Consider the following 25,810-nt stretch of genomic DNA (forward strand, 5'->3'; position numbering starts at 1 on the left):
CAGCCTTCCTGCAGAAACGCCGCCATGGCCCAGTCTGGATTCCAGGCAAGAAGGCCAGCACGCACTCTGCTGCTCTCTGCGCCCACTCTTTATTGCTGCTGGGCTAGGCGCCAGGTCCTGCCCGGGCAGGGGAGGGGAGGGCCCGACAGGATCCCCACTCTGCGGCCAGAGCTGAGCTCCGACGCTTGCACCCCGCCAGCCAGCCCCGAGGAGCTGCCGCGGGTGCGTAGCCCACGGGAAGAGCGCGGGGTCCTTCGTGCAGCCCTAGCTTTTCGAGTCACTGGCCGTGGGCTCCTGGCAGAATTCATCCATGAACTTGAGGAAGCGGCCGAACTGGGGTTGCCCTTCGCTCAGAGCCGGGAGGGCAGGGGCCAGCGGCGAGGTCCCGAACACCGTGCGCAGCGAGCCGCGCACCAGCTGCCGGTAGCGCGCCCGGAACTCCTTCAGCAGCCGCTTGGCCTCCAGGTACTGCTTCTGGTTCACCAGGCGCTGCTCCGTGCGCCGGCGCAACACCGCGCCTGCGGGGACACGGGCGGGGCGCACGTGCTCGTCCAGGGGCGTGAGAGAAGGGGCGGGGGGCAGTGGGAGCCCAGCCATCTCCCCCTCCGCACGCTCGCGTGCGTGCTCCCTCAGGCTCTCGACCATTTGACGCCTCCCTGGGGCTCAGCTGCTGCTCGCGGCCCACACAGGGCCCTCCCCACCCCTCACAGGGGCAGAGACGCCCGGGTGCTGGCGGCGGGCACGGCCTTACCTAGTGGAGCCTCTGTGATGTTCCGGGGGTCCCGCATGCGAATGAGGATGTCATCCAGCAGCTGGGCTCGAGTCTTCCGCGGGGGCGGGATCGGGACCCTCTGGGCCTGACAGGAGGTAGGGACAGGGGGCACCTCGGGTTTTTGCGCAGACTCTTGGGGCCCGCCCCCTCTCTGCCACAGCAGCCGGCGCGGGGAGCCCTTGGCGGTGGTCGGAGCGCCACCCTGGGGACAGGCACGCCTGGCCCGCGCAGGGCCGGCCGCTCACCCGTTTCTCCCTGGGAACGTAGAGTTTCTGAAGGGTGTCCAGCCTGGGCTTGGAGGAGCGGTAGACGAGCGGGTGCCTCAGCAGGTGCTGCAAGGCCTGTGCGTTCTTCTGGATCCCTGTGGGGAACAGGCAGAAGGACCGGGTCAAGGCACTGCCTCTCCTCCACCTCCTCCCCAAGTCCTCCATCCCCTGGTCTTAATGTAGTCAGCCTGGGCCAGAGGGCTTGAGAGCCCCCAGGAGGAAAAGCCAGCTCCCAAATCTGCCCCTCATCTGCTCCTGTGCCTGGAACGCCATCACTCAATCAGTGAACACTTGTATCCAACCCCACCCCCTATCTTCGGGAGGCTCCACCGCAGGGGCTGGACAACCCGCACGCCCGCTGAGCGCCAGAGCCCGTGGAAGCACACGGATCTGAAATGGGGGCTCTGAGAGGGACCACCTGCCTTGCTGCAAACCAGATAGGAAGGACTCGGGCCAAGCAGCCTGGGGCTCGGCTAGCCGGGAAGCACGCAGGCCACTGGCCCTCTGGTGCTGTTCACCCACCCCCTGCCGAGGGGCAGCTCCCCTAACCAGAGCAGCCGGGCCCACACCAGTTGGACTGTAAACCAGCGCAGCTCCCCTGGAGCCAGGCAGCCCAAGGAGCCCTTCGGCAGACATTTAGCCGAGGCAGCACCGTGGCTGGGACAGGAAGTCTTCGCACCCATCTTGGCTTGGGGGTGACCTGCTCTGGGCTGTGGGGATGCCCACTGTCCTGGAGCAAGGCCATGCGCTCACCCTTCGGCTCCATGAAGCCTGGGTCCGACTTGGCTGTCAGCAGCTCCTCATAGCCGCGGTACTTGCTGGGGATGGAGGCAGGCAGGGACTTCCTCCGAGTCTTCTTCACCTCCTTGGGTCCCGCTGATGGTCTCCTTTGGTCTTTCTCCTTCACTTCTGAGTCATCTCTATGGATGCCAGGGGAAGGCAGCTCACTCACCTGTGCCCAGGGAGAAAAACACATGCACTCATGCTGGGCACTCTGACTCTGTGACGGCACCCATGCTGGGCCTGTCAGAGGCAAGGCCACGGCCAGAGGAGGAGGAGTCAGATGTGAAAAAGGACAAGGGCCAAACCCATGGAAAATGCTGTTCAAATGCACAGCAATTTCCAGTGATTCCCGAGGAGGCCCCAAGATTCCCCAGGCTAAGTCTTGGAGAGCCAGGGAAGCTGTCAGAGGCAAGGAGCGAGAAAGGATTAATGTCGCAGGCCCAGGCCAGAGGTGAGACACATCAAAGTGCTTCTGCGGGAACTAAGTGTTAGGACGGACAGGGTGTGATGCAAAGAGACAGGCACTCAGAACAATAAGCAGGGCCCAGGTGCAGACTTAAAAAAAAAAAAATTATGGGCTGGCGCTGCAGCTCACTAGGCTAATCCTCCGCCTGCGGTGCCAGCACCCCGGGGTTCTAGTCCCGGTTGGGGCACCAGATTCTGTCCCGGTTGCTCCTCTTCCAGTCCAGCTCTCTGCTGTGGCCCAGGAGGGCAGTGGAGAATGGCCCAAGTGCTTGGGTCCCTGCACCCATATGGGAAACTGGAAGGAAGCACCTGGCTCCTGGCTTCGGATCGGTGCAGTGGCGGCCATTAGGGGAGTGAACCAACGGAAGGAAGACCTTTCTCTCTGTCTATAACTAACTCTGTCAAAAAAAAAAATTATATATGCATGTATTTGAGAGGCAGAGTGGCAGAGAGAGGGGAAAGATACAGAGAGAAAGAGAGAAATATTGTTCACTTCCCAAATGGACCCAACAGCCAAAGCTGGGCCAGTCCAAAGCCAGGAGCCTGGAACTATCCAGGTTACCCCCATGGGTGCAGGGGTCCTAAGCACTTGAGCCATCATCCACTGCTTTCCCACAAGCGTCAGCAGGGAGCTGGATCCTAAGTGGAACAGTTGGGACTTGGACTTGCCCTCCAATAGTGGATGCTGGCATTATAAGCAGCAAGTTAAGTTGCTGTGCCACAACACCGGCCCTGGTTGGGGCTTTTAAATGCCAGGCTGAGGTCGCCGGTTCTGTTGGCATTGTGGTTTCTTTGTGCTTACTCTGATGGCAAACCATGGAGGCTTTCAGCCTGCCCTAAGGTTTTTTTTTTGTTTGTTTGTTTTTTCCTAAAGATTTATTTATTTGAAAGGCAGAGTTTATAGAGAGAAGGAGGGACACACACACACACACACACAGAGAGAGAGAGAGAGAGAGAGAGAGAGAGAGAGAGAAAGAGAGATCTTCCATCGCTGGTTCATTCTCCAAATGGCCACAATGGCTGGAGCTGGGCTGGTCAGAAGCCAGGAGCTTCTTCTAGGTTTCCCATGTAGGCGCAGGGGACCAAGGACTTGGAGTGTCCTCTGCTGTTTTCCCAGGTGCATTAGCAGGGAGCTGGATTGGAAGTGGAGCAGCTGGGATTTGAACCAGTGGTCATATGGGACGCCAGTGTCACAGGCAGTGGCTTTACCCCTATGCCACAACACCGGCCTCCCTAAGGGTTTTATAAGTAGTCAAATACTTGTATTTCATGTGGGCACACAGTTATGCCCTTTATTAAAATGGCCAGTTCAAGAAGAAATAGAAAATCTGAACAGACCTATACTAAGTAAAAAGATTGAACTGGTAATTTTAAAACTTCCTACAAAGAAAAGCTGAAGACAAGATGGTTTGAATTCTATCAGACATTTAAAGAATTAACACCAATCCTTAAGCTCTTCCACAAATTAGAAGAGGGAACACTTACTGACCCATTCTCTGAGGTCAGTATTTCTCCAGAACCCAAACTAGAGAAAGATATAACAAGAAAGGAAAGCTATAGGCCAGCATCACTTATTAATGAAGACACAAAGATATGAGCAAACTGAATTCAGTAACATGGAAAAAAGGATTCAATACCATGGCCAGGTGTGATTCATCCCAGGTAAATGCAAGGTTGGCTAAACATCAACTAATATAACATACCATGTTGACAAGGTAGAGGAGAAAACTCAGATATTCACTCAGGGTCACAGAAAAGGCATTAAGGGGCCAGCACTATGGCATAGTGGGTTAAAGCCAACACCTGTGGTGCCAGCATCCCATATCAGTGCTGGTTTGAGTCCTGGCTGCTCCACTTTTGATCCAGCTCTCTGCTATGGCCTGGGAATGCAGTACAAGATGGCCCAAGTCCTGGGCCCCTGCACCTGTGCAGGAGACCCAGAAGAAGCTCCTGGCTTCTGGCTTCAGACCGACTCAGCTCCGGCCATTGTGGCCATTTGGAGAGTGAGCCAATGGATGGAAGACCGACCTCTCTCTCTCTCTCTCTCTCTCTCTTGGCCTCAGCCTCAGCCTCCCTGTAACTCTGCCTTTCAAATAAATAAATAAACCTTAATAAAAAAAAAAAAAAAAAGGAAAAGGCATTAACAAAAATCCAACATCCTGTCATGATTTAAAACCACCACCATGAATTACTAAGAAAACTTCATCAACCTGAAAAGGGCACCTACGGAAAACCCACGGCTAACCTTATAATTCATGTGCTTTCCCTCTATGACCAGGAAGAAACAAGGTGAGGGTGCCTGCTCACACCACTTCTATTCCATACTGTACTGGAGGTGACAGCCAGGGCAATTAGGCAAGGGAAAAAAGTTAACAAGAGTTGTTTTTTTTTTTTTTTTTTTTTTAACAACATGGTGAGTCATAATTGATTGTACTGCTTTGGATTCCAGGAAGCTCAGAACTGCATTTTGGCAACACACCCAATTCCTTTCCTGTCTGTTGTTTCCTTTCATCTAACGGTCTTGTAAAAATGTATTCATTTGATCAGCAGATTCATATATAATACACACACACAAAACAGGTAGAGCGAGAGCATGTGAGCCTCCCATCTGCTGGTTGGTTCACTCCCCAAATGCCTGTGACAGCTGGAGCTGGGCAGAAGCTGAAACCAGGAGCTGGGAACTCAATCCAGATGTCCTGCTTAGGTGACAGGAATCCCAATTAGTTGACCATCACTGCTGCCTAAACTAGGGTTTGCATTAGCAGAAGGCTGGGGTCTAGAGCCAGGTCCATTATGGGATGTGGGAATCTTAACTGCTAGGCCAAATGCCCCCCTTTTTTTTTTTTGACAGGCAGAGTGGACAGTGAGAGAGAGCGAGAGACAGAGAGAAAGGTCTTCCTTTTGCCGTTGGTTCACCCTCCAATGGCCACTGCGGCCGGCGCACCGCGCTGATCTGATGGCAGGAGCCAGGTGCTTCCTCCTGGTCTCCCATGGGGTGCAGGGCCCAAGCACTTGGGCCATCCTCCACTGCACTCCCTGGCCACAGCAGAGAGCTGGCCTGGAAGAGGGGCAACCTGGACAGAATCCGGTGCCCCGACCGGGACTAGAACCCGGTGTGCCGGCGCCGCAGGCAGAGGATTAGCCTATTGAGCCGCGGCGCCAGCGACTTTTTTTAAGGTTTATTTATTTTTGAAAGGCAGAATGACACACTCTGGAGACAGGAGAGACAGAATCTCCTCTATCTCCTGGTTTACTCCCCAAATGGCTCAACAGCTGAGGCTGTGCTCGGCCAAAGTCAGGAGCCCAGAACTCCATATCTGGGTCTCCCACATGGGTGGCAGGAGCCCAAGCACTTGGGCCATCATCCATTGCCTTCCCAGGTGCATTAATAGGGAGCCGGATTGGAAGTAGAACAGCCAGGACTCAAACTGGCACTGACACGGGATGCCAACATCGCAACTGATGGCTTAACCTGCTATGCCCCAACACCAGCCCCCACTTACTTTTGAAATACTTACTAGTTTACACTGTGTTGCTCTTAAAAGGTTCTGAGGTAGTGCGTAAAGATACTTTAATACTGGATGAATTTCTATCTCTTATGTGGAACAGAGAGACAGAATGTTAGATGCAGATGTATGTCTTGGCAAGACTGGCAGTGGTCAGATTATAGAGGGTGAAGTGGAGGCAGGAGGAAGGCTGACATTAAGTCCCAGGGCACCCTGCCACTCTCCCAGCCTTACACAGGTTGACTATCCCTGGTCTGAAATGCTTGAGGCCAGAAATATTTCAGTTTTTTGGATTCAGGAATATCTGTATATACTTACCATCTTGGGGATGGGACCCAGGTCTAAACATGAAATTCATTTGTGCTTCATACACACCTTGGATACCTAGCTTGAAGGTAATTTTATATAATAGCTTTCATGATTCTGCACATGAAGTTTCATGCTGGAACTGTCCACTCGTGGGGTCATGTTGGTGCTCAGAAAGCTCCGGATTGCTGCATTAGGGATGGGTGGCCTGCATTTCCCTTTGCTGCCACGCCACGCTGACAGTGAACACTCACGGCTCCTACACCCACCACTGAAATGTCCTTCGTCCCTACCCTGTCTCAGCACTGTCCCTCCTACCCACCCTGTTGCTCATTTGAACCTCTTGCAGCCCTCCTGGCCTGGGCCAGAGGCATCCTCTTTCCTCCAGGCTCCCGCCCCAGGTATCCCTCGGTCTCGGTTCTGACCACACACTTTGTTCCTGTCCCTCTTCCCCGTTAGACCAAGAGCACAGCAGGGCAGGACCCGACTCACCCACGTGCAGGCTCCACAGGCAGCACCAGCAGGGCGGTGGCTTGAGGCAGAGATGCAGAGGCAGCGGCAGACCCTCCTGAAACCCTGGCCGGACCCCCACCGGCTGCTGTCTGTGACATAGGACTGTGACATGTCCCTGTGGGTCCCCGCCAGTAGCCTCAGCTGCTGCTTTCTGGTTTCAACACTTATCCTATGTCTGCTCCTGGCTGTCCCCTTTGCACCCACCCCCCCCCCACCCCGTCTGCAGCTAAGGGCTATGGAAGACCCTGTGGGTGCTGAGAAAAGGGGGTGGGGGCAGCTGGGCGCAGTACCTGGGTCAGGAAGATGGACTCTCTGCTCTTGGTGTCCTCGTCTGACAGGTGCTCCGGGCTGAGGCGGCCGGCTGTGTCACTCAGGTGGGACACTGTGTCTTCACTGTGCAGAGTGGAGTCAGAGCAGATGGGAGGCAGCGGCACGAAGGTCCGGTGGGACAGGGAAAGGCCTTCCAGGCCCTCGGTGGGCATCTCGGGCTCCAGTGCAGTGTTTTGGGTGGAGGGCGGCTCTTTGGCCAGCTCTGCCTCTGGCTCCAGCAGGTCCCCCAGGGAGCCCTTGATGGTGGTCAGGCACGGGTGATGGAGCAGCAGAGGCTGCTTGGGCACCTTGGGGACTTGGGTTTTCACCTGTAAGGGAGCAAGGCTGGACTGGACTTCCTCCCCAATCAAGAGTCTCCTCCTGAGCCTTGCTAGCCTGAGGAGCAGGAAGGTACCTGGGGAGGTGGGGAGGAGACTTGCTTCGCGGGTGTATGTGCTGAGCCCCCGGGTGACCTAAGCGGTTTTATTTACACCTCAGAATGACAAAAGGGGTTCAGAGAGGCAAAATGACTGAGGGAAGTTGCGCAGTGATTCACGGCACAGCCCCCAGGCCTCATCCCTGAGCGTGCGCTGCGGCTCCCGGTAGCCTCACGATGCACAGCGCCCTTGACGTTCCCCAGGGACTGCGGAAATGGGTGTGGAGGATGGGCCCATGTTTTCTGGAAGGTGGCAGCAGCAGATCCCTCTCAGGATGCTGGTCTCATTGTTCTATATAAAGATCCCAAAGACAAAGCCCTCTCAGGGCTCAGCTTGGACATGGAAATAACCTCTCTCTCGGGAACTGCACAGTTGCCTTGGTTACTACACAGCTGCCACCATCACGCCCCCCCCTCCCCTCAGCTGTGGGGAGCCGTCTAGTTCTCCGCTCACCCCAGCTGGGCCGCCTTCTGCCTTCTCTCCTTGTTTATGCTGAGCACTTGCTTGGGTCCTTCCTCAAAAGTATTTGGTCCACTTGTACCGGTGCTTTGACAGGCTGGGGGGTGTGGTGAGGACAACATAGCCCTCCACCTGAGTACTCCCTCCCTCCCTCCCTCCCTGAGAAATGGGGGAAGGGCCCTGCCCTGCCCGCACCACCGAGCTCTTCCAGTAACATGGCATGTGCCAGTGTCCGCTCCAGACGAGCAGTGTGACGGATGGCTATTTCATAATGCAAGTTTCTTTTTAGGAAAGTACTTCCTTTTGCAAACACACACAACTCGGTGCTCACTCGGGAAGCCTGACGGCCCCCGAGGCTTTCCTCGGAACCCCTGTCACAGAGGAGCAGCCAGCGCTGCGTGTCAGCCTCGGAACCACTGGATGCCGCCACTCGTCCCTCCCTCTCACAGTCCTGTGACAGAGGCATGCTGGAGGAGTGCTCTTTCCTCTCCCCTCCCATCCGCCCACCGCCTCCCTGGCCCCTTCCCGAGGGGAGATGGATACTCTAATGGCCTGAGCTGAGGGTCACTGGCCCGCTGCACTGGTGGGCTGGGTTCCCTGGCCTCAAGGGCAGGCTGTCCCCTTTCACGTGTGCCCTCCCTCAGCGGAGGGCTCCCACAGCTACTTGGTTACAGGACCCTGGCCCCTGCCGTGCCCATGCCTAGGTATGACAGCAGAGCCTGCAGCCTTTGTCTGGTGCCGAGTGAGTAAAAGGCCTGGAGCCTGCTCTGCACACCCAGCTGCATCCCCAAGCACACTGGGGATAGGCAGGCAGCTCCAGTCTAACCTGGGGGGTGTCTGCCTCGTTTCGCAGAGCACTGGTTGGCTTATTTAGCCAGTGGCATTTGTGTTTATCTAACTCATTTCATCAGAGCCTTGGATGTGGGAGGGGAGGGAGGCCTCCTGGGCCCCAGCACCTCTCTGAACCTGTTCCTCCCCTGCTGAGAGGATCCGGGTAGCAGGTACAGGGCATGGTGCTCTGTCAAGACAGAGAAGATTCGGGACTCGGCCTGCGTCCCCCTCTGCCCCTGCCGCTGCTGAGGGAAGGGATCCAGGAGAGCCTGAGAGCACCACGGACCCGGGGCGAGGAGGGGGCGGACGATGAACGAGCTGCTTGTCCCCAGCCTCCAAGCGCTAAAGACGAGAGCCTGGCTGGGCAGCCACAGGCTGTATTTACGTTGGGTCAGCTGTGCCCAGTCCAGCTTTTGGCTGCACAAAGACTAACGTTCAGGAGGCAGGAGCATTTCACACCTCGCCTTTCTTCAGACGAGAGAGGAATCTGTCTGTATGGCATCGCGGAAAGCCAGTCTGGGAGTGGGGAAATTAGAGGAAGCTGACTGCCCTCAGCGTAAGGAAGTGCTTCTCAAAGACTGTGCTGGTGATGTGTTCTGGTCCGGGCCCAGCCATCCCGATCACAGCTGTGCCTAGAACTTGCATTGTAGGGGTATGGGGAGTTTGTTTATTTTTAAGATATTTATGGGGCCGGTGCTGTGGCGCAGCAGGTTAAAGTGCCAGCCTGAAGTGCTGGCATCCCATATGGGCACCAGTTTGAGTCCCAGTTGCTCCACTTCTGATCCAGCTCCCTGCTAATAGGCCTGGGAAAGCAGCAGAGGCTGGCCAAAGTCCTTAGGCCCTTGTACCCACGTGGGAGACCCGAAGAGCTCCTGGCTCCTGGCTTCAGATTGGCTTAGCTCCAGCTGTTACGGCCATCTGGGGAGTGAACCAGCAGATGGAAGCCCTCTCTCTCTGTGTCTCTACCTCTCTGTGTAACTCAATCTTTCAAATAAATAAAATCTTTATAAAAAGACATTTATTTGAAAGGCAGAGTGACAGAGAAGGGGGGAGGGGAGAGAGAAATCTTCTATCTGTTGGTTCACTTCCCAAATGGCCACAACAGGACCAAGAACCTAGAACTCCATTGCTTTCCCATATTGGGGGCAAGGCCCCAAGAGCTTGAGCCATCTTCCAGTGTCTTCCCAGGCACATCAGCAGGGAACAGGATCAGAAGTGGAACAGCCAGGACTTGAACCAGTGCTCTGATGTGGGATGCGGGCATCGCAAGCAGCAGTGTAACCTGCTGCACCACAACACTGGCCCCTCGGGGAGTTTATGAGAGTACTATCCTATCTCTTGCTTCCTGCAGGCCTCTCAGAGCTCGTGGAGGCTTTAGAGTTGAGAATGAAACTCTCTCTCTGGCAGCCATGGAAAACAATGAAGCAGACTCATACCTGGGTCTTCTGACTTCAAGACTGATTCCTCCCTGCTTCTCCCCAGCCCCTCTCTAGGCCTTAGCAGCTCTATTCTATGAAGGCATCAGAGTGACTCCCAAGGTTCCCCCTGCTCTCACCTTTTAAGTCTTTCTGACTCTGCCCTTCCGGTTCTATCTAATAGAGAAAGACAAGGAGAAAGCATCACTGAGCCCGTGGAGAGAGTCCAGGCACTGCAGGCAGGAGCTGCTATACCACCAGGCCAGTGTGCGAGAATTACAACAGCCCTGGGGAGCCTTACCTTCCACGACTCCTTCCGAGGCATCAACATATGATGCTTAACCTTCACCGTCTTCTTTCTAATTAAGTGGATCCCCAGTCGGTCCTGGAGGAAGCTCTTGAGCAGTGGAGGGACCCCTGGTGTCATGATGGGGAAAGAAGATGACTATCAGCCCACATGTATGGGGACCTGCTGTGTGCCAGCACTGTCCACACTGGCGGACATGCACTGATGTCACTTATTTCATTCTCCTGTCAACCCTAGGAGCTAGGCACCACATTATTCCCATTTGTTGGCAAGGACACAGGTACAGAGAGGGTGAGGAATCTGCCTCAGGTAACAAAGATGGTGTGGAGCAGGGATCTGACCCCCTTTGGTGTCACTGCAGGGCCCGGGACTCTGATGTGCTTCTGTATCTGGGACAGCGAGCCCCACGGCTGACCCAGAACTGTTGTACACAGTGTGCTCGGGACGGGGCGGGTGCTGCACTGGAACCCACACCCCGCCCAAAATGGGATGTGGGAAGCGAGCTCACAACAGATGTGCTCCACATAGCAAGGTGTAGCTTAGAGAGCCCACCCAGGATCTATCTTATTCGGCATTTCAGTCCCAACTGTTTCTTGCTGTGTGACCTGGGGTAGACCGTGCACCTCCATGAGCTTCAGGGTCCACCAAGGTCCATGCAGGATGACGCTGCCTGCCTCCCAGGGCTGCCACAAGGAGGAGCTGGTGCAGAGCAGGTGCTCAGTAGTGTCTGCTTAGCCCTGTTCCCCAATACAGAGCCGAGCCCAGGCCCTGGCCCTGGCCCCCATGACACGGGGCTGAAGGTGCCCACGTTGCTCCTGAAGCACTGGGTTGGAGCGGCAGGTGTGCAGGCCCCCTACCTCGTGTGTGGGCCACCAGAGGGTTGTTATGAAAGACGAGTTCACAGAGAGATGGGAAGAGAGCTACCGGCAGCAGGGCATCCTCCTTTGCAATCTGTAACAAATACGGAAGACATCATCAGGTCAACAGCACCCACACTCTGCCCAGGTGCAGCCAGGCCCCACAGTGCAGGGCTCTCTGCTTGCCAGCACTGGGGGAGGGCTTGGGCAAGAGATGCTGCTGCGGATGGGACTCCCCACTGGGCTTGGCCTTATCCCCGCAATAGCACCTGCTTGTCTCCTGACCAAACTGCCACCATCACTGTTTCATGTTTGAGAGTTGGGACTTTCTCTCCCTTCACACTGGACACACAGCCTATGTCAAGTACTGGGGATGTTGGTGGCAAAGAAGCACTTGTCTCACCAAGAGTCTGGAAAGTCAACGCAGCGTGTTTGACCCTTCACCTTCCTCAGTGCAAACCTACACATACCCATCAGTCTGTCACCTGCACTCCTGATGGCTTCTTCATGAGGCCAGTCCTAGGCACTGACCCAGTGAGGGAAAGGGGACGGGAGGTCAGGGGAGCCACTTATCTAAGGGATAAGCAGAGACACAAGAACCAGAGACCTCATGGCTGCTCCACACCCAGGAAACCAGCCTGTAAATGGTGGCCTGCTGGCCAAGCCAGCCTTTGAAGGACAATAAAAACACACAATCCTTGTTGAGCAGAGTGGCTGGATCGCCTGCGGGCGACTCTGAGGAGAGATCAGTCAGCCAGGGTGCAGCGGCCTATCAGACCCTAAACACACTGAAGTCCTGGGCAGGGCGCAGGGCCCACAGGAGGTGCTAAGGCCCAGGGGCTGGGCTGGGGAGGGCACTTCAGTCTGGCTTCCTTGGGATCATTGGGTAGTACTGCATTTCCACCATGCAATCTAACTTATTCCTTCTCTTCTAATCACAAGCCAAGCACTGTGTTGGGAATAAGTAAAACATAGGATTCCTGCTCTCAGGGAGCACTTTCTGGTAGAAAACGAGCACTGGAGAGAGAGAAACAGAAAGGAGAGTAGATTGACCACTGTGATAAGGAAAGAGAGGTGCTGAGGCCCTAGGGCCATCTGCCCTAGTCAGAGAGAGGAGGGAACGCATCCCTGAGATCTGAAGGAGGGCAAGGAGGTCATCTGTGAATGACCGTGGGGGAAGGGAGCCAGTGGAAGACACTTCCGAGTCAGCCTGAGCCATTTCCTGCACCTTGTGCACATGGCTGGACCACGTCTCTTCACCTCCCAGACTCTAGGTGTGGTCGTTGGGGCGTTCCGGCCCAGGTGATAGGGACCGGAAGTAGTTAAAGGCTCCTTCCAGGTATGGTCCATGCAAAACCTCCTGCACATCCTACACTTCTCTCACCACACTCCTGTGCTCAATCATCTACCTGCCAGGTACCTAGGATCCAGTAAAGTACTCTTAAGACCCCATGGAGGGGGGCCGGTGTTGTGGTATAGCAGGCATCCCATATTGCATCTAATCCAGCTCCCTTCTGGTGGCCTGGGAGAGCAGCAGAGGATGGCTCAAGTACTGGGCCCCTGCTACCTTTGTGGAAGACCTGGATGAAGCTCTTGGCTCCTGGCCTCAGCCTGGCCCAGCCCCAGTCATAGTGACCATCTGTGTAGTGAACGAGCAGATAGAAGATAACATCTCTCCCCCTAGCTCCCCTGTAACTTTGCCTTTCAAATAAAATAAATACAATCTTAAAAAAAAAAAAAGACCCTATGGGATGACAGAGCCAAAGCCAGAGGGGTCCTGGGTCACCTGAATGATTATGTGGAAGGCCGCCTGCCAGACAGGAATATCCACAATGGACTTTGCAAAGGCCAGAAGTAACCAACCTTCGACTGCGGTAAGTGATGTGATGTCTGTGCTCGTGGTGCACGTGGTAACACCCTCAGTGAGGCCAAGAGCAAGTGCTGCATGCAAAGAGCATCAGGTGGGAAAGGCCTCATCACCCATTAGAGGAGCTAAGAGAAGGAAAGTGTGGCTAAAGGCAGAAAAAAAGTGTGTGCTTGAGTTAAAATGCGGCTGGAGCTGCAGGTAGAAGCCAGACCAAAGTCAGTTAAAGATCCTGCTCCTTGGGGGATTCATTACAAAGATTTCAGAGACAGGAGGACCTAAATTTGCCAAGACTTGATGATGCATCAGACATGGGCAGGGTGGGGGAGGGGATGGGAAGGAGAGAGGAATGTCTGGGATGACACCCAGGTTCAGACTGAGTAACAGAGTGGATGATGGAGCTACTCATTAAGTCAGGAACAAAGGAAGAATGTAAAATTTGAAGAGACAGGTCATCCCTTCACTTTGGCCAGATGTACTTGGTAGGTACCTTGGAGACCTCCAAGCAGCATTGGATAAGCAATTGGATACACTGGTCTGGAATACAGAGGACAGGTTCACACTGATGCTAGATACTTGTGGGTCACTGCCCATGGCCCCATGGGTATCTGAGGGCATCCCTAGTGAGAGAGTGCAGAGTGAGGGGAGAACAGGCACTAGAAGTGGGCCTTCAGGGACTCCAACACTTGATCCTCTAGACAAGGGGTCAGAAAACTTTTGCTGTCACAGGCTAGACAGTCAATGTTAAGGGTTTTTCCAGACCTTCCTTCTCGATGAACAAAAGCCTTCGGCTGCTGAAGATTGGCAAAGCCTATTTGCCCAGGGCACTACACCTGAGGAGAGGGGTAAAAACCCTGCCTCTGGGTTAGGGAGAGAAAACCAGTCCGGCCCAGCACAATAGAGGTCGCCTCCTACTGCCAGAAGAGTGGGAGGACCACTGAGAAACGCCTATCCTGGAGACATAGGAACGCAGGGCTGCTTAAGACTGGGGGTTGGCCCCTATTTACCCTGACTGGCAAGCACCAAGCACCGAGCAAAAGCAGTCGACCACTAGGAGAGGAGCAAGAGTGTGGTGGCAAGCCCCTCGGAGATGCAGATGCACAGGGAAGGCTGAAAGCTGAAGAGAAAGCAGAAGCACTGAGAATAACACTCAGACAGCCCTAGCAAAGACTAGCCATATGCCATAGAAAAGAGATGCACCTTATTTATTTTTCATACTTATTTTGAGAGAAACAGAGAGTTCCCATCTGCTGGGTCACTCCAAATGCTTCCAACATCCAGGAATGGGCCAGGCTGGAGCCAGGTCAGAAACTCAATCCGGGTCCCCCATGTGAGTAGCAGAGGCCCAAACACTTCAGCCATCACCTGCTGCCTCCCAAGGTCTGCATTAACAGAAAGCAGGAATTTCAAGTCGAGCTGGGACTTGAACCCAGGCACAGCAACATGCAATAGCACCCTAACCAACCACTTAAGTGCGGAGTCAAATGCCTACCACAGGAGGTGCACTTTAAATACAAAGATAGAAGTAGGTTGAAAGTAAAAGGAAAGAGATACACCATGCCCACAGTAAGCCTAGGAAGGCTGTGTAGCTATATTAAAATCAGATGTATGGAGGGATCAGCACTTAAGTGGTTGGTTAGGATGCCACTGCATGTTGCTGTGCCTGGGTTCAAGTCCCAGCTCGACTTGAAACGGGGCCATCAAAGAAGGAGGTACCTTTCTCTGAAGGGAGGAGAGAACTTCCACTTTGACTATGACCCTGTCGGAATAAGATCGAAGTCGGCGAACTCAAAAGGCTTCCATAGCCTTGGCAACTCATGACTAGAGCCTAGGGAGATTACTGACGCCACAAACAAGAGTGTCAAATTGTTAAGTCAACAACAGGAGTCACTGTGCACTTACTTCTCATGTGAGATCTGTCCTTAGTGTGTTGTCCAATGTGAAGCAATGCTATCACTAGTACTGAAACAGTATTTTACACTTTGTGTTTCTGTGTGGGTGCAAACTGATGAAATCTTTACTTAATATATACTAAATCAATCTTTTGTATATAAAGATAATTGAAAATGAATCTTGATGTGAATGGAATGGGAGAGGGAGCGGGAAATGGGAGGGGTATGAGTGGGAGGGAAATTATGGGGGGGGAGCCATTGTAATCCATTAACTGTACTTTGGAAATTTATATTTACTAAATAAAAAATAAAAAGAAATCAGACGTAGTACCATCAAGACAAGGAGGCAAGTGGAGGCAATTCATAAAAGGGTCCATCTATTAGGTACACATAACATTCTGAACACATATGCAACTGATAGTAGACTTCAAGATACATGGAGTAAAAACTGACAGAATGAAAGGGAGAAATAAACAAATCTACAACCATGACTGGAGACTTTAACAGAGTGCTTTTAGTAACTGATAAACAAACAAACCAAGATTGAGGGCAGGTATTTGGTGCAGTAGGACACCCATGTCCCACACTGGAGTGCCCAGTTCGAGTCCTGGCCCCTCTACTTCTGATGCAGTTAACGCATATCCTGTGAGGCAGCGATGACACATCAAGTACCTGGGTCCCTGCCACCGCACGGGAGACCTGGACAGAGTTCTGGGCTCCTGGCTTCAGCCTGGCCCAGCCCTGGATGTTGCTAGCAACTGGTAAGTAAACCAACATATGGAAGATATCTGTCTGTCTGTCTCAGTCTCTCTGCCTTTCAAATGAAACAAGAAGGAAAAAAAAAAGATTGACGTGACATCACCAACCACCTTAATTAATATTTATGGAACAATAGCCTCCCAAATTTCAGAATTCACATTTACTCTTAAGTCCACAAGGAGCGTTGACCAAGACAGTTCATAAGGTGGACCATAAAACACATTTTCATAGATGTCAGAGATGAAAACTATTTTGACCACAATATACTTTAACTGAAATTAACAAATACACCTAGAAGAGCCCCCATATAATTGGAAACTAAACTACTGATTTTTAAACAACCTTTGGATCAAAGATGAAATCACAAGAAAAATATTTTAAAGATTCTAATTGAATGAAAATAAAAACACAATGTATCACAATTTGTAGGATGTAGCTAAAGCAGTGCTTAAATAAATTTACAGCTTTGTATGCTTGCTGTAGAAAGAAAAGTCTGGATAAAGAAGCTAGAAAAAGAGCAGCAAGGTAAGCTCATCATAAGTAGGACAGAAATAGTTAAGAACAGAAATCAATTAGATGGAAAACAGACAAATCCAGTGAAACCATTAGCTAGTTTAATTAAAAAAATCAGTAAAAGGGTAACTTCTAATTACTTTGGATTAGTAAAATGGAAGACACAAATGACCAATTTCAAGAAGAGGGAACTATTATAATCTGTGGCTCACTGATTTTCAACAAGGGTGTGAAAACCATCCAATGGGAAAGTAGTCTTTCAATAAACGGTATTAAGAAAACGGGATTTCCACATGCAGAAGAATGAAGCTGGATCCCTATCTCACACCATATAAAAGGGTTAACTCAAAACAGAAGAGAGACAGAAATGTAACAGCTGAAACAACAGAGCTCTTACAAGAAAACCACTGGGGAGCTTGCAGTACCAACTTCTTGGTACTGTCAGGGGGAGTAAACAGAGCGTCTGAAAAGTTGCCTACATTTCTGATTTAAGCAGGGCTTCACTAGTGGTGTTTTCCAGAAAGTCAAATGGGACATGGATATTACAAAATACAGGAAAAACATGTTAAATCTGTCCTGTGGATTTTACAGCTGCTGTGCCCTTAAGCTAGAACATTCCTCACCCCATCCTATCCTCCCCTCTTCACCTGACTAAACTCACTGATTCAGATCTTAGCTTAAACAACACTTCCTTGAGAACTTTCCTTGGTTAGATCCCCTTGTCATAACACTGTGAGATTGTTCTTAACACTGCTATTGTGACCATCCAGTGTCCATCTTCCCTATAGGCCACAAGCTCCCACAGGGCAGAGGCCGAGGCTCTCCTTTCACAGCTGTGTAACTTATGCCTAGCACACAGGCTGGCACGTGGGAAGTGTGAAGTCAGAATCCGTGACTGAGTGGATGGACTCCTCCCTCGGCCTGCACTCCCTCCGCTTCCCTCACCCTGAGCACCTGGAATGCAGGGAATTGGAGGGTTGGCCTCACACCGCACCCTCCCATCGGTCACCCTGATACAAGCAGAGAGGCAGAGAGTCACCTTGTTGTAGGCCAGGCTAAGGTACCTCAGCTCTGGGAAAGGTGGGGCCAGCGTCTGGTTCCTGGCCTTCAGAGACTTCACAGGAAGAATCTCGAATATGGGAGGAAGTGAGTAGACCTTGGTTGTCTTAGAAGGGGAAAAAAAAAGTCAAAGTCAGAGTGCCCTGGTGATAAAGAAGTTGAGGCTGCCAAGAGCCAAATGACCCTTCCTAAGGAATGTGGTGGAAAAGGTGACCTTTCTAGAGATGGTTGGCCCCAAGAGACATCTGAGGTCCTAAAGGCAGAAGTCACCAGGAACTCAGAATTCTAGCTCCAAGTTCTCTGAGGTCACGCAGTGAGTGGATTCTCCAGCACGCACAGTTCTGGTTTCTCATTCTCTAAGGCCACAGAGCAGTGACCAGGATGTCAGGGGGCGTTTTGTCCCACCTCCAACCCTCGGGCTACAGCAGCTTGTTCTCAACTCGCCCCTTTCACAGTTGACTCTTCTCCAGTGGTTGTTAAGCGGAGTTTTCCACCAGGCAGAGGGAGAGAAAGAGCTTCTCGGACCTTCAAAACCTTGCCTGAGGCCCTAACCTGAGTCCTACAGTGGAAAGTCTTCCTTCAGTGAGGAAACAACAGCCAGGTTGGCTTTGAAGCCCGCATGTAGCATGTGTATCTGGGCTGTTTGCAGGGTCATGGTCTCTGTACAAACCAGGCTGCCTCAGGCCAACATGTTTGATCAAGCAGAAAAAATATCTCTGTGTTACTCACGCTAACTCAGTTCACTTATTGGCTGCATAATTAGAGGGATATTAGAAGGGCTGATGTTGGGCCAGTGACTAGGTGAGAGGGAACTAGATGTTGTGCCATGCTCCACTAATCACCATACAATCTTGAGCGAGTCATTTAAATTTTGTTTGTTCACTCAACATTTGGAGAGCACCTACCTTGAGCCAAATATTTTGTGTCTTGCCTGGCTAACGAGTAAAAAGCCACACGAACGGGACAGTTCAGTCACAGGCCAGAGTAAAAACGCAGGGACCGTGTGGGAAACCTGTATGACTGCTCTCTGGCTGATCTGAACTCCAGCTCTGAGGGGCCACAGTGCAATGTGGTGGCAGTCCCCTCCATGCTGCAACTCCATGCTTGGGGCAAGACTGTGTGAGCAGAAGGCAGCAAGGCAGACTGCAGGGTGGAAAAGGAAAAGCCAGAGAGGCAGGTTCGGGTGTGTCCTGACATGAGGCATGACTGACCCTACGGGGGGCAGGGAGGGCTCTTAGAGTGCTCATGTATCTGAATTGTGCAGAGACCACTGGGAGTCTCAGTCACCCAACTCACGCTCTAGATCCTCAGATGCCAGACAGGTGGAAACTGAGCACCAAGCGATCCCACTAATTATCTTTGGTCCTTCATATCCTTACCCCTTGAAAACAGAGTGGCTATTGTATAACAGTTTGTCTGGTCTTTGTCCCAGGTTCCTTGCCTGAGCTTCTAAGGCCCTTAGCATTTCCCGAGTGCTAGGACTATCTTTGTTACTCAGGATCCTTGGATGGCACCCGAGATTATGCCAATGAAATGACTCAGGGTGGAGGCCAACCATGTGATTAGAGGGTTGGAGCTTTGAGTCAGACTGACTCTGGGAAGGAGTGGGGCTAGAGCTGAAGTTCAACTACATGGCCTTTGGTTCTCTAGTCCAAGCTTTGGCTCTGAGGCTCAGGTGAACTTTCTGATAGATGGACTCACTGATGTGCTGGGAGGCTGACATGCTCTCTTTCCACAGACAAAGCTCTGTCTATGGAACCCTCCCACACCTCACCTTAGGTGTCTTTTCATTTGGCTGGTACTGACTTGTGCAATGTAAAGTCATTACTGTAAATACAACCCTGTCCTGAGTCCTGTGAGTCATTCTAATTACTGAATTTGAGTGGGTCACGGGAACTCCTGAATTTATAGCCAGTTGGTCACAAATGTGCATAGCCTAGGGGTCCCCAAACTTGTGGCTGCATTAGAAGTGAGAGCAGTCTTGCTGGTAACTGTGCCCCTAAACTTGAGAGATCTGTACTAACTCTTAGCGATTAATGTCAGAATTGTACAGCTTGGGACTGGTGTTGTGGTGTAGTGGGTAAAGCTGCAGCTTGCAATGTTGTCATCCCATATGGGCACTGGTTTGAGTCTCAGCTGCTCCACTTTATATCCAGCTCCCTGATAACGCAGCTGGGAAAAGCTGTGAGGGATGGCTCAAGTGTTTGGGCTCTGGCTACCCGTGTGTGAGACCCAGATGAAGTTCCTGGCTCCTGGCTTTGGCCTGGCTCAGCACTGGCTATTGTGGCCATATGGGGAGTAACAAGCAAATGGGAGATCTCTCTCTCTTTCCTCTCTCTGCAGCTCTTTCAAATAACTAAATAAATCTTTAAAAAAAAATTATTTTGTTTGAAAGAGTTAGAGAGGGAGAGACAGAGATCTTCCATCTGGTGGTTCATTCCCCAAATGGCTGTAATGGCCAGGGCTGGGCCAAGCTGAAGCCAGGAACTTCTTCCAGGTCTCCCACGTGGATGCAGGGGCCCAAACATTTAGGCTATCTTCTGCTCATTTCCTGGGTGGATTAGCAGGGAGCTGGATCTGAAATTGAGCAGCTGGATGTAAACCGGTGCCCTTATAGAATTAGGTGGCAGCTTAACTAATTACACCACAATGCTGGCCCCATAAATAAATCTTTAAAAAAGTCGTACTGCAGTGTTACACTGGCCTTTTGCCTAGCTTTGACCAATGTTGCAGCAAAAATAATACCGCCTGTATTTTAGAATCTTGCAATTTGCCTTTTCCATCTTTAAACGTTGATGCCACTGAGCTACAAAGACAACGAATTGAAAAGACTGCATAGGGATGGATGCCAGAGCATGCCACCTGTCCATCTGAGCCAAGCTCCCCCCCCCCCCCAAAAAAAAAAAAGCTGGTGGCTAAATGCAGCTGCAGGGGAGCTCTGGTGGAATCAGCAGAACCACCTGGCCAACTCAGATAATTGTGAGATACAGTCACTGTTCCTGTGAGAAGGCAGTAATTACTTGGGGTGCTTTGTATGCAGCAACTGCACTGATACAGTTTCCCACATGTTGTTTCTGCGGGGAGACTATGTGCCTAGCTTCCTCTCAAGGATGCTCAGTATAGAGCTGTACTACTCACTGTAGACAAAGAAATCAGCATTTAGTTAACAAGCACGGTCCTGAGAGAAGAAACAATTTTCCTGGTTGACAAGAGTGTCTAAACTGTGACTCAAGGATTAGACCCTGGGCAGTGTGCATGTGGCAAGGACCCTTCCAGCACTGGCGGGCTCTTGTAGGGAACTGCAGGGCTTCACTAGGGTGGCAGCTCTACTTCAACGCCAGTTTCATCCCTTGAGGTCGCCACCACGATTACACTACGCTGAACATCACCTGAGAGCAACAGAAGCTGGTCTGTGGGCCAATGAGCCAGGGCCCATCTGGCTCACTACTGCATCTCCAGGGCCAGCACAGTGCCTGGTACATGGTAGGTATTTGGTAAATGCAGAAGTTCATGGAGAAGAGGGCATTTGACATAGAAGTTATGATGCCACTTGGGGTACCTATATCCCATGCTGGAGTGCCTGGTTCAAGTCCTAGCTTCTCTGTTTCTGATCCAGATTCCTGCCTACACCTCAGGAGGCAGCAGATAATGACTCAAGTACTTGGGTCCCTGGCACTCATGTGGGAGTCCCGGATTGGGTACAGGACTCCTGACATTGGCTGGCCCAGCCCTGAGGGAGTGAAACAATGGATGGAAGATCTTTGTCTCTCTGCCTTTCCAGTAAAATGAAAATAGATTAATTAAATAAATAAAGGTTCATGGAAAATATGTAGTAAGAAAAAACAATGCATTGATTTCAACTAATTCCATTTTTCCATGAACTTTTGAAAGACTCCACTATGTACTCAGTGAATGGGCTTTCTCACTGTGAGCTACAGAGATGCCTCTTCATGCCCCATTAATTTATTTGTTTTGGCTCTGAAAATTAATGTCCTAACTTAAGAACACAAATATAAATAGGCAGCTCCTACCTCTGAGGTGGAAAATCCAGGGTAGGATGAGAACACAACTTCTGAAACAAAAGAGAAACAGGAGGAAGGTTGATAAGGGAATGGACTGACCCCAAGGGAGGCCAGGGCGTGGGGCTGCCACCCACTGTGCACAGCAGGGGACCTCCTAGAGGGGCCGCTCCTTGGTCCTTAGCTCCAGTGCTCACCGGGAAGAGGAGCCAGCTGAGGTATTCATCAGGTGGAGTCCCCGTGCACTTAGGACAAAAACCAAACTCCACAGCCAGCCCTGCATGCTCAGGCCCTTGCCTGCTTCTCCAATCTTGGCTCAGGTCGCCCTGTAGCTGGCTCACCCTATTTCAGCCTCATCCACCTTCTTTCTGACACGGCAGCATGCTAGGGTCTTTCTAGCCTCAGAATTACTGGGGCGTTCACACTGAGCAGAACACTAATGTATGTAAAAGCCATTCTGTGAGAGGAGTTGAAATACCATTTGTTGTATTAGGAGAAACAGAATGTGTTAAGTCAGAGAATTCAGGAGCGGTACCAAGAACAACTAGCAGTGTGGCCATCAGGAGGTGCAGAATGATCTCATGTTGAGACCAGCAGAATGAGATGCGTCTGTAACCAGCTGAGTTCAACCTAATGAAGCAGAGAGCACTGCCAGGACTGGTCCTGGTGTGAGCATCACTTACCTTTACCCTATTAATAGGACCCTTCCCCATGACAGTAGCATCATTGTGAGAAAGGTCACGTGAAAATGAAGAGTAACAGAGGGTGGGACCATACATGCCATAAGTAACCTGTGTGTGAGCAAAGGAGTTCGGGAAAGATCTGCGCGATGAACAAAGTAGGAGTTCATTGCGGGTGGGACATAGCTGCAGCAGAGGGCTAAGCAGTGACATCCTGAAGCCCCACATCTAGATGGATGGGTTCCAGCACTCTGCCAGCACTCATAACCCTGCCCCTCCCACCATCACAGGAAGCAACTCCACAAACCAGAGCCTGCGTTCTAAGCTTCTGACTGGAGACTGCTTCACAAAAAAAGAACAATCGAGAATCTTCTAATATTAAGGAAAAGAAGCAGTATGAAAAAGTCATTAGATAGACAAAATCAGAACCATCACCTAAAAAGAAATCAGTTTATTTAACGGAAAGAACAACTTCTAAATAGAATAATTAGAATCCTCTGAGAAATCAAAAGACTATTTGTAAAACAAAAGCTGTTTTTGTAGACAATAAGCCATTAACAATTTTATAAATTTAAAATATGATAAGCAGATAGACAAGAAATGGGCTGTACAGAAGAACATACTCAGCTGAAGACCTACTTCATAAAACAGAGACAGAGCTGAGAGACTCTGAGAGCAGCACAAAAAGCTAAAGAAATAAAATGTCAAACAAGAAGAGCAACAGAAGTTAGATCCCAAACCTGCACGTCTGATGGAAGTTTAGAGGGAACCTATACAGAAAACAAAAAGGGGGGAATTAAAAACAAAAAAATACCTAAGATGCAGGAAACCATATTATCTTTGACTGAAAGAATCCACAGAATGCCTAAGAGGGTAAACAAAAAATTGGTACATACCTAGATACATCTTAGTAAAATGTCCAAAGGATAAAAAGGAAATCCTAAGAGTTTCTAGGGAACGAAAATAGGATTCCTATAAAGAAATGAGAATCAGACAGGTATCTCTGCAGCAATGGACCTGGTGGGCAATGGAGGAATATCTCCAAAGTTTTAAGGGAAAATCGTTTTAAGGCTTAGAATTCTCTATTCATCCAAACTAGTATTCAAATATGATTATTTTTAAAATAATAAAGATAATTCTGAATATTTAGAGACTCAGAAAACCAACTACACACAAACTGTCTTTGAAAGAATCATCCAGACAGCAAAGCAAAGCAGAATAGGAAACTGGCTTTGGGACCACAAGGAAGGAAAATGTGTCTTAAATAAAAACCCAAAGACACAGACCACAAGGTACAGTTGGATAGACCTGTCGTGTGGGCTGAACTGTGTTCCCCTCACATTTATATTTTGGAGTTCTAGCCCCTAGTTCCCAAGAGTGTGACTACATTTGAGGGTAGGACCTTTTGAAAGGTAATTCAGGGGGCCTGCACTGTGGTGTAGTAAGCTAAGCCTCGGCCTGCAGCGCCGGCATTCCATATGGGCACCAGTTTGTGTCCCGGCAGCTTCTCTTCTGATCCAGCTCTCTGTTAATGGCCTGGGTAAGCAGTGGAAGATGGCTTAAGTGCTGGGGCCCCTGCATTCAACTGGAAGATCCAGAAGAAGCTCCTGGCTCCAGGCTTTGGATCAACCCAGCTCCAGCCTTTGCAGCCATTTATGGAGTAAACCAGCAGATGGAAGACCTTCCTGTGTCTCCTTCTCTCTGTAACTCTGCCTCTCAAATAACTAAATTTTAAAAAATTAAAAAAAGAAATGAAAAGAAAAAGGTAATTCAGTGGGTCCTATCTCAACCTGACTGGCATCCTTCACAGGGGTGGGGAAACCTTTTCCTATTAAGAACCATTTGAATATTTATAACATCATTCGTGGGCCATACAAAATTATCATCTTAAAAATTAGCCTTAGGACCAGCGTTCTGGCATAACAGTTTAAGCACCATATGGGTGCTGGTTCAAGTCCTGGCTGCTCCACTTCCAATTCAGCTCCCTGCTAATGTACCTGGGAAAGCAGTGGAAGATAGCCCGAGTCCTTGGGCCCTGCACCTGTGTGGGAGACCCTAGAAGAAGCTCTTGGCTCCTGAAGCTTTGGGGCCTGGCCCAGTCCTGGCCGTTGTGGCCATTTGGGGAGTGAACCAATGGATGGAAGCATTCTTGCACATGCGCACACGCTCTAACTCTGCCTTTCAAATAAATGAAAATAAAACATTTTAAAAGAAATTATCCTGCTATAGATTTATTGAATTTTGAGTCCTGCCTGTGGTTGTCTTGCAGGCCTTATATAACCCACAGACCAGATGCTCCCCACGCCTGTTCTAAGAAGAGAAAATAAGGACACAGACAACAAGGACACAGGGATGACCATGTGAGGACACAGAATGAAGCTGATCATCTGCAATCCAAGTAGATCTCAGAAGAAATCAACCCTGCTGGAGATACCTTGATCTTGGACCTCTAACCTCCAAAATGATGAGAAAATGAATTTCTTTTTTTTAACCCCCTTAGTCTTTGGTATTTTGTTTGATGGTCCTAGAAGACTAACACATTTGGCTGAATAAAAACTAAGAATTTCTTTAAAAACTGTCATCTATACCATTATAAACAAAGTTGACAGGTAGTAATGGAATAAAAGAAGATATTTAAACCATTAAACCTGTCCAGAAATATGAAATGGCAGTTCATAGAAACTGAAAACCAAAGCACTAAATGATAAGAAAATGCTGAAAATCACTAGGAGTTAAAAAAAATGCACCTTAAAACAAGGGAGTATGGGGGGCTGGCACTGTGGCGGTTAACACCCTGCCTTAAAGCGCTGGCATCCCATATGGGCGCCGGTTCTAGTCCCGGCTGCTCCACTCCTGATCCAGCTCTCTGCTATGGCCTGGGAAAGCAGTGGAAGATGGCCCAAGGCCTTGGGCCCCTGCACCCACGTGGGAGACCTGGAAGAAGCCCCTGGCCCCGGCCCCTGGCTTCGGACCAGCGCGGCTCCAGCTGATGCGATCATCTGGAGAGTGAACCATCGGATGGAAGACCTCTCTCTCTCTCTGCCTCTCCTCTCTCTCTGTAACTCTGACTTCCAAATAAAAATAAATAAATCTTAAAAAAAAAAAAAAAGACAAGGGACTATCAATCTATGCCTATTACAATAGAAAAACTATATTATATAAAGTCAGAAAATACCAAGTGCTGTCAAGGATGTGGGGAAACAGAAACCTTGTGTTCCACTGGTGTGAATCTACATTTAGAGCAACCACTGCAAGAACAATCAGGCAACATTTAATTCATACTGTGTATACATATACTCTAATCATACTACTGGATAAATATTCCAGAAAAACCTAGCACTGAGTGTATGCAAAGGCATACACAGGCTGTTCACTGTTAGTGGTATGAGACTTGAAGGCAACCTAGGTGTCCATTAGCAAGAGAATGGTTGAGTAAAATTTGGCTAAAGCATATAATGCAGAATACTACATTGATTAACATCAAAGAACTAGATGGACACACAGCAGCAAGGAAAGATTTAAGAACAGCACTGAGTGAAAAAAAATTAACAGACTGAGTTTAATAGCATATTATCATTATGAAAATTAAAAACATTATAGGGGTAGGCATTTTGGTGCTGAGAGCCTCCATACCAGCTTTGGAGAGTGAGGTGAGACCAGACCACAGCAGCTCCAGCCACTGGCGAAAAAGCTGCAGGAAGAGCCTAAAGGGAATCTGGTTGGGGTCCTGTGGGGGATAGTGTACCCACCAAAACATAGGAGAAAAAAACAAAGGAAGGGGGCATGTTTTCTCTCTCC

General features: G+C 50.4%; 1 protein-coding gene and 1 long non-coding RNA gene across 15 annotated transcripts in view; one reads left to right on the forward strand and one right to left on the reverse strand.

The window, feature by feature from the left end:
* LOC149128442 (uncharacterized) lies at window positions 1–24,654 on the forward strand. Its single transcript, XR_016232570.1, has 2 exons — window positions 1–465; window positions 24,282–24,654. It is a non-coding gene; the product is annotated as an uncharacterized LOC149128442 (long non-coding RNA).
* The window catches only part of XRRA1 (X-ray radiation resistance associated 1), a 93,187-nt gene continuing 67,447 nt past the window's right edge, over window positions 71–25,810 (reverse strand). For 9 of the 14 annotated variants that reach the window (XM_070075380.2, XM_008263961.5, XM_089330896.1 and 6 more), the window contains 9 exons: window positions 21,345–21,385; window positions 17,294–17,419; window positions 11,227–11,320; window positions 10,364–10,479; window positions 6,902–7,249; window positions 1,792–1,990; window positions 1,018–1,133; window positions 752–857; window positions 71–518 (listed from right to left, as the gene is read on the reverse strand). In XM_070075380.2, coding sequence (XP_069931481.2) covers window positions 265–518; window positions 752–857; window positions 1,018–1,133; window positions 1,792–1,990; window positions 6,902–7,249; window positions 10,364–10,479; window positions 11,227–11,320; window positions 17,294–17,419; window positions 21,345–21,385 — 1,400 coding nt within the window. In that variant the 3' untranslated portion in view covers window positions 71–264. The other 5 variants (XM_089330919.1, XM_089330899.1, XM_089330891.1 and 2 more) reach the window with 4 other exon arrangements.

Source organism: Oryctolagus cuniculus, chromosome 1 (assembly GCF_051225735.1).
Source record: "Oryctolagus cuniculus isolate XC-2025 breed Fujian yellow rabbit chromosome 1, ASM5122573v1, whole genome shotgun sequence".
Taxonomy (NCBI): Eukaryota; Metazoa; Chordata; class Mammalia; order Lagomorpha; family Leporidae; genus Oryctolagus; species Oryctolagus cuniculus.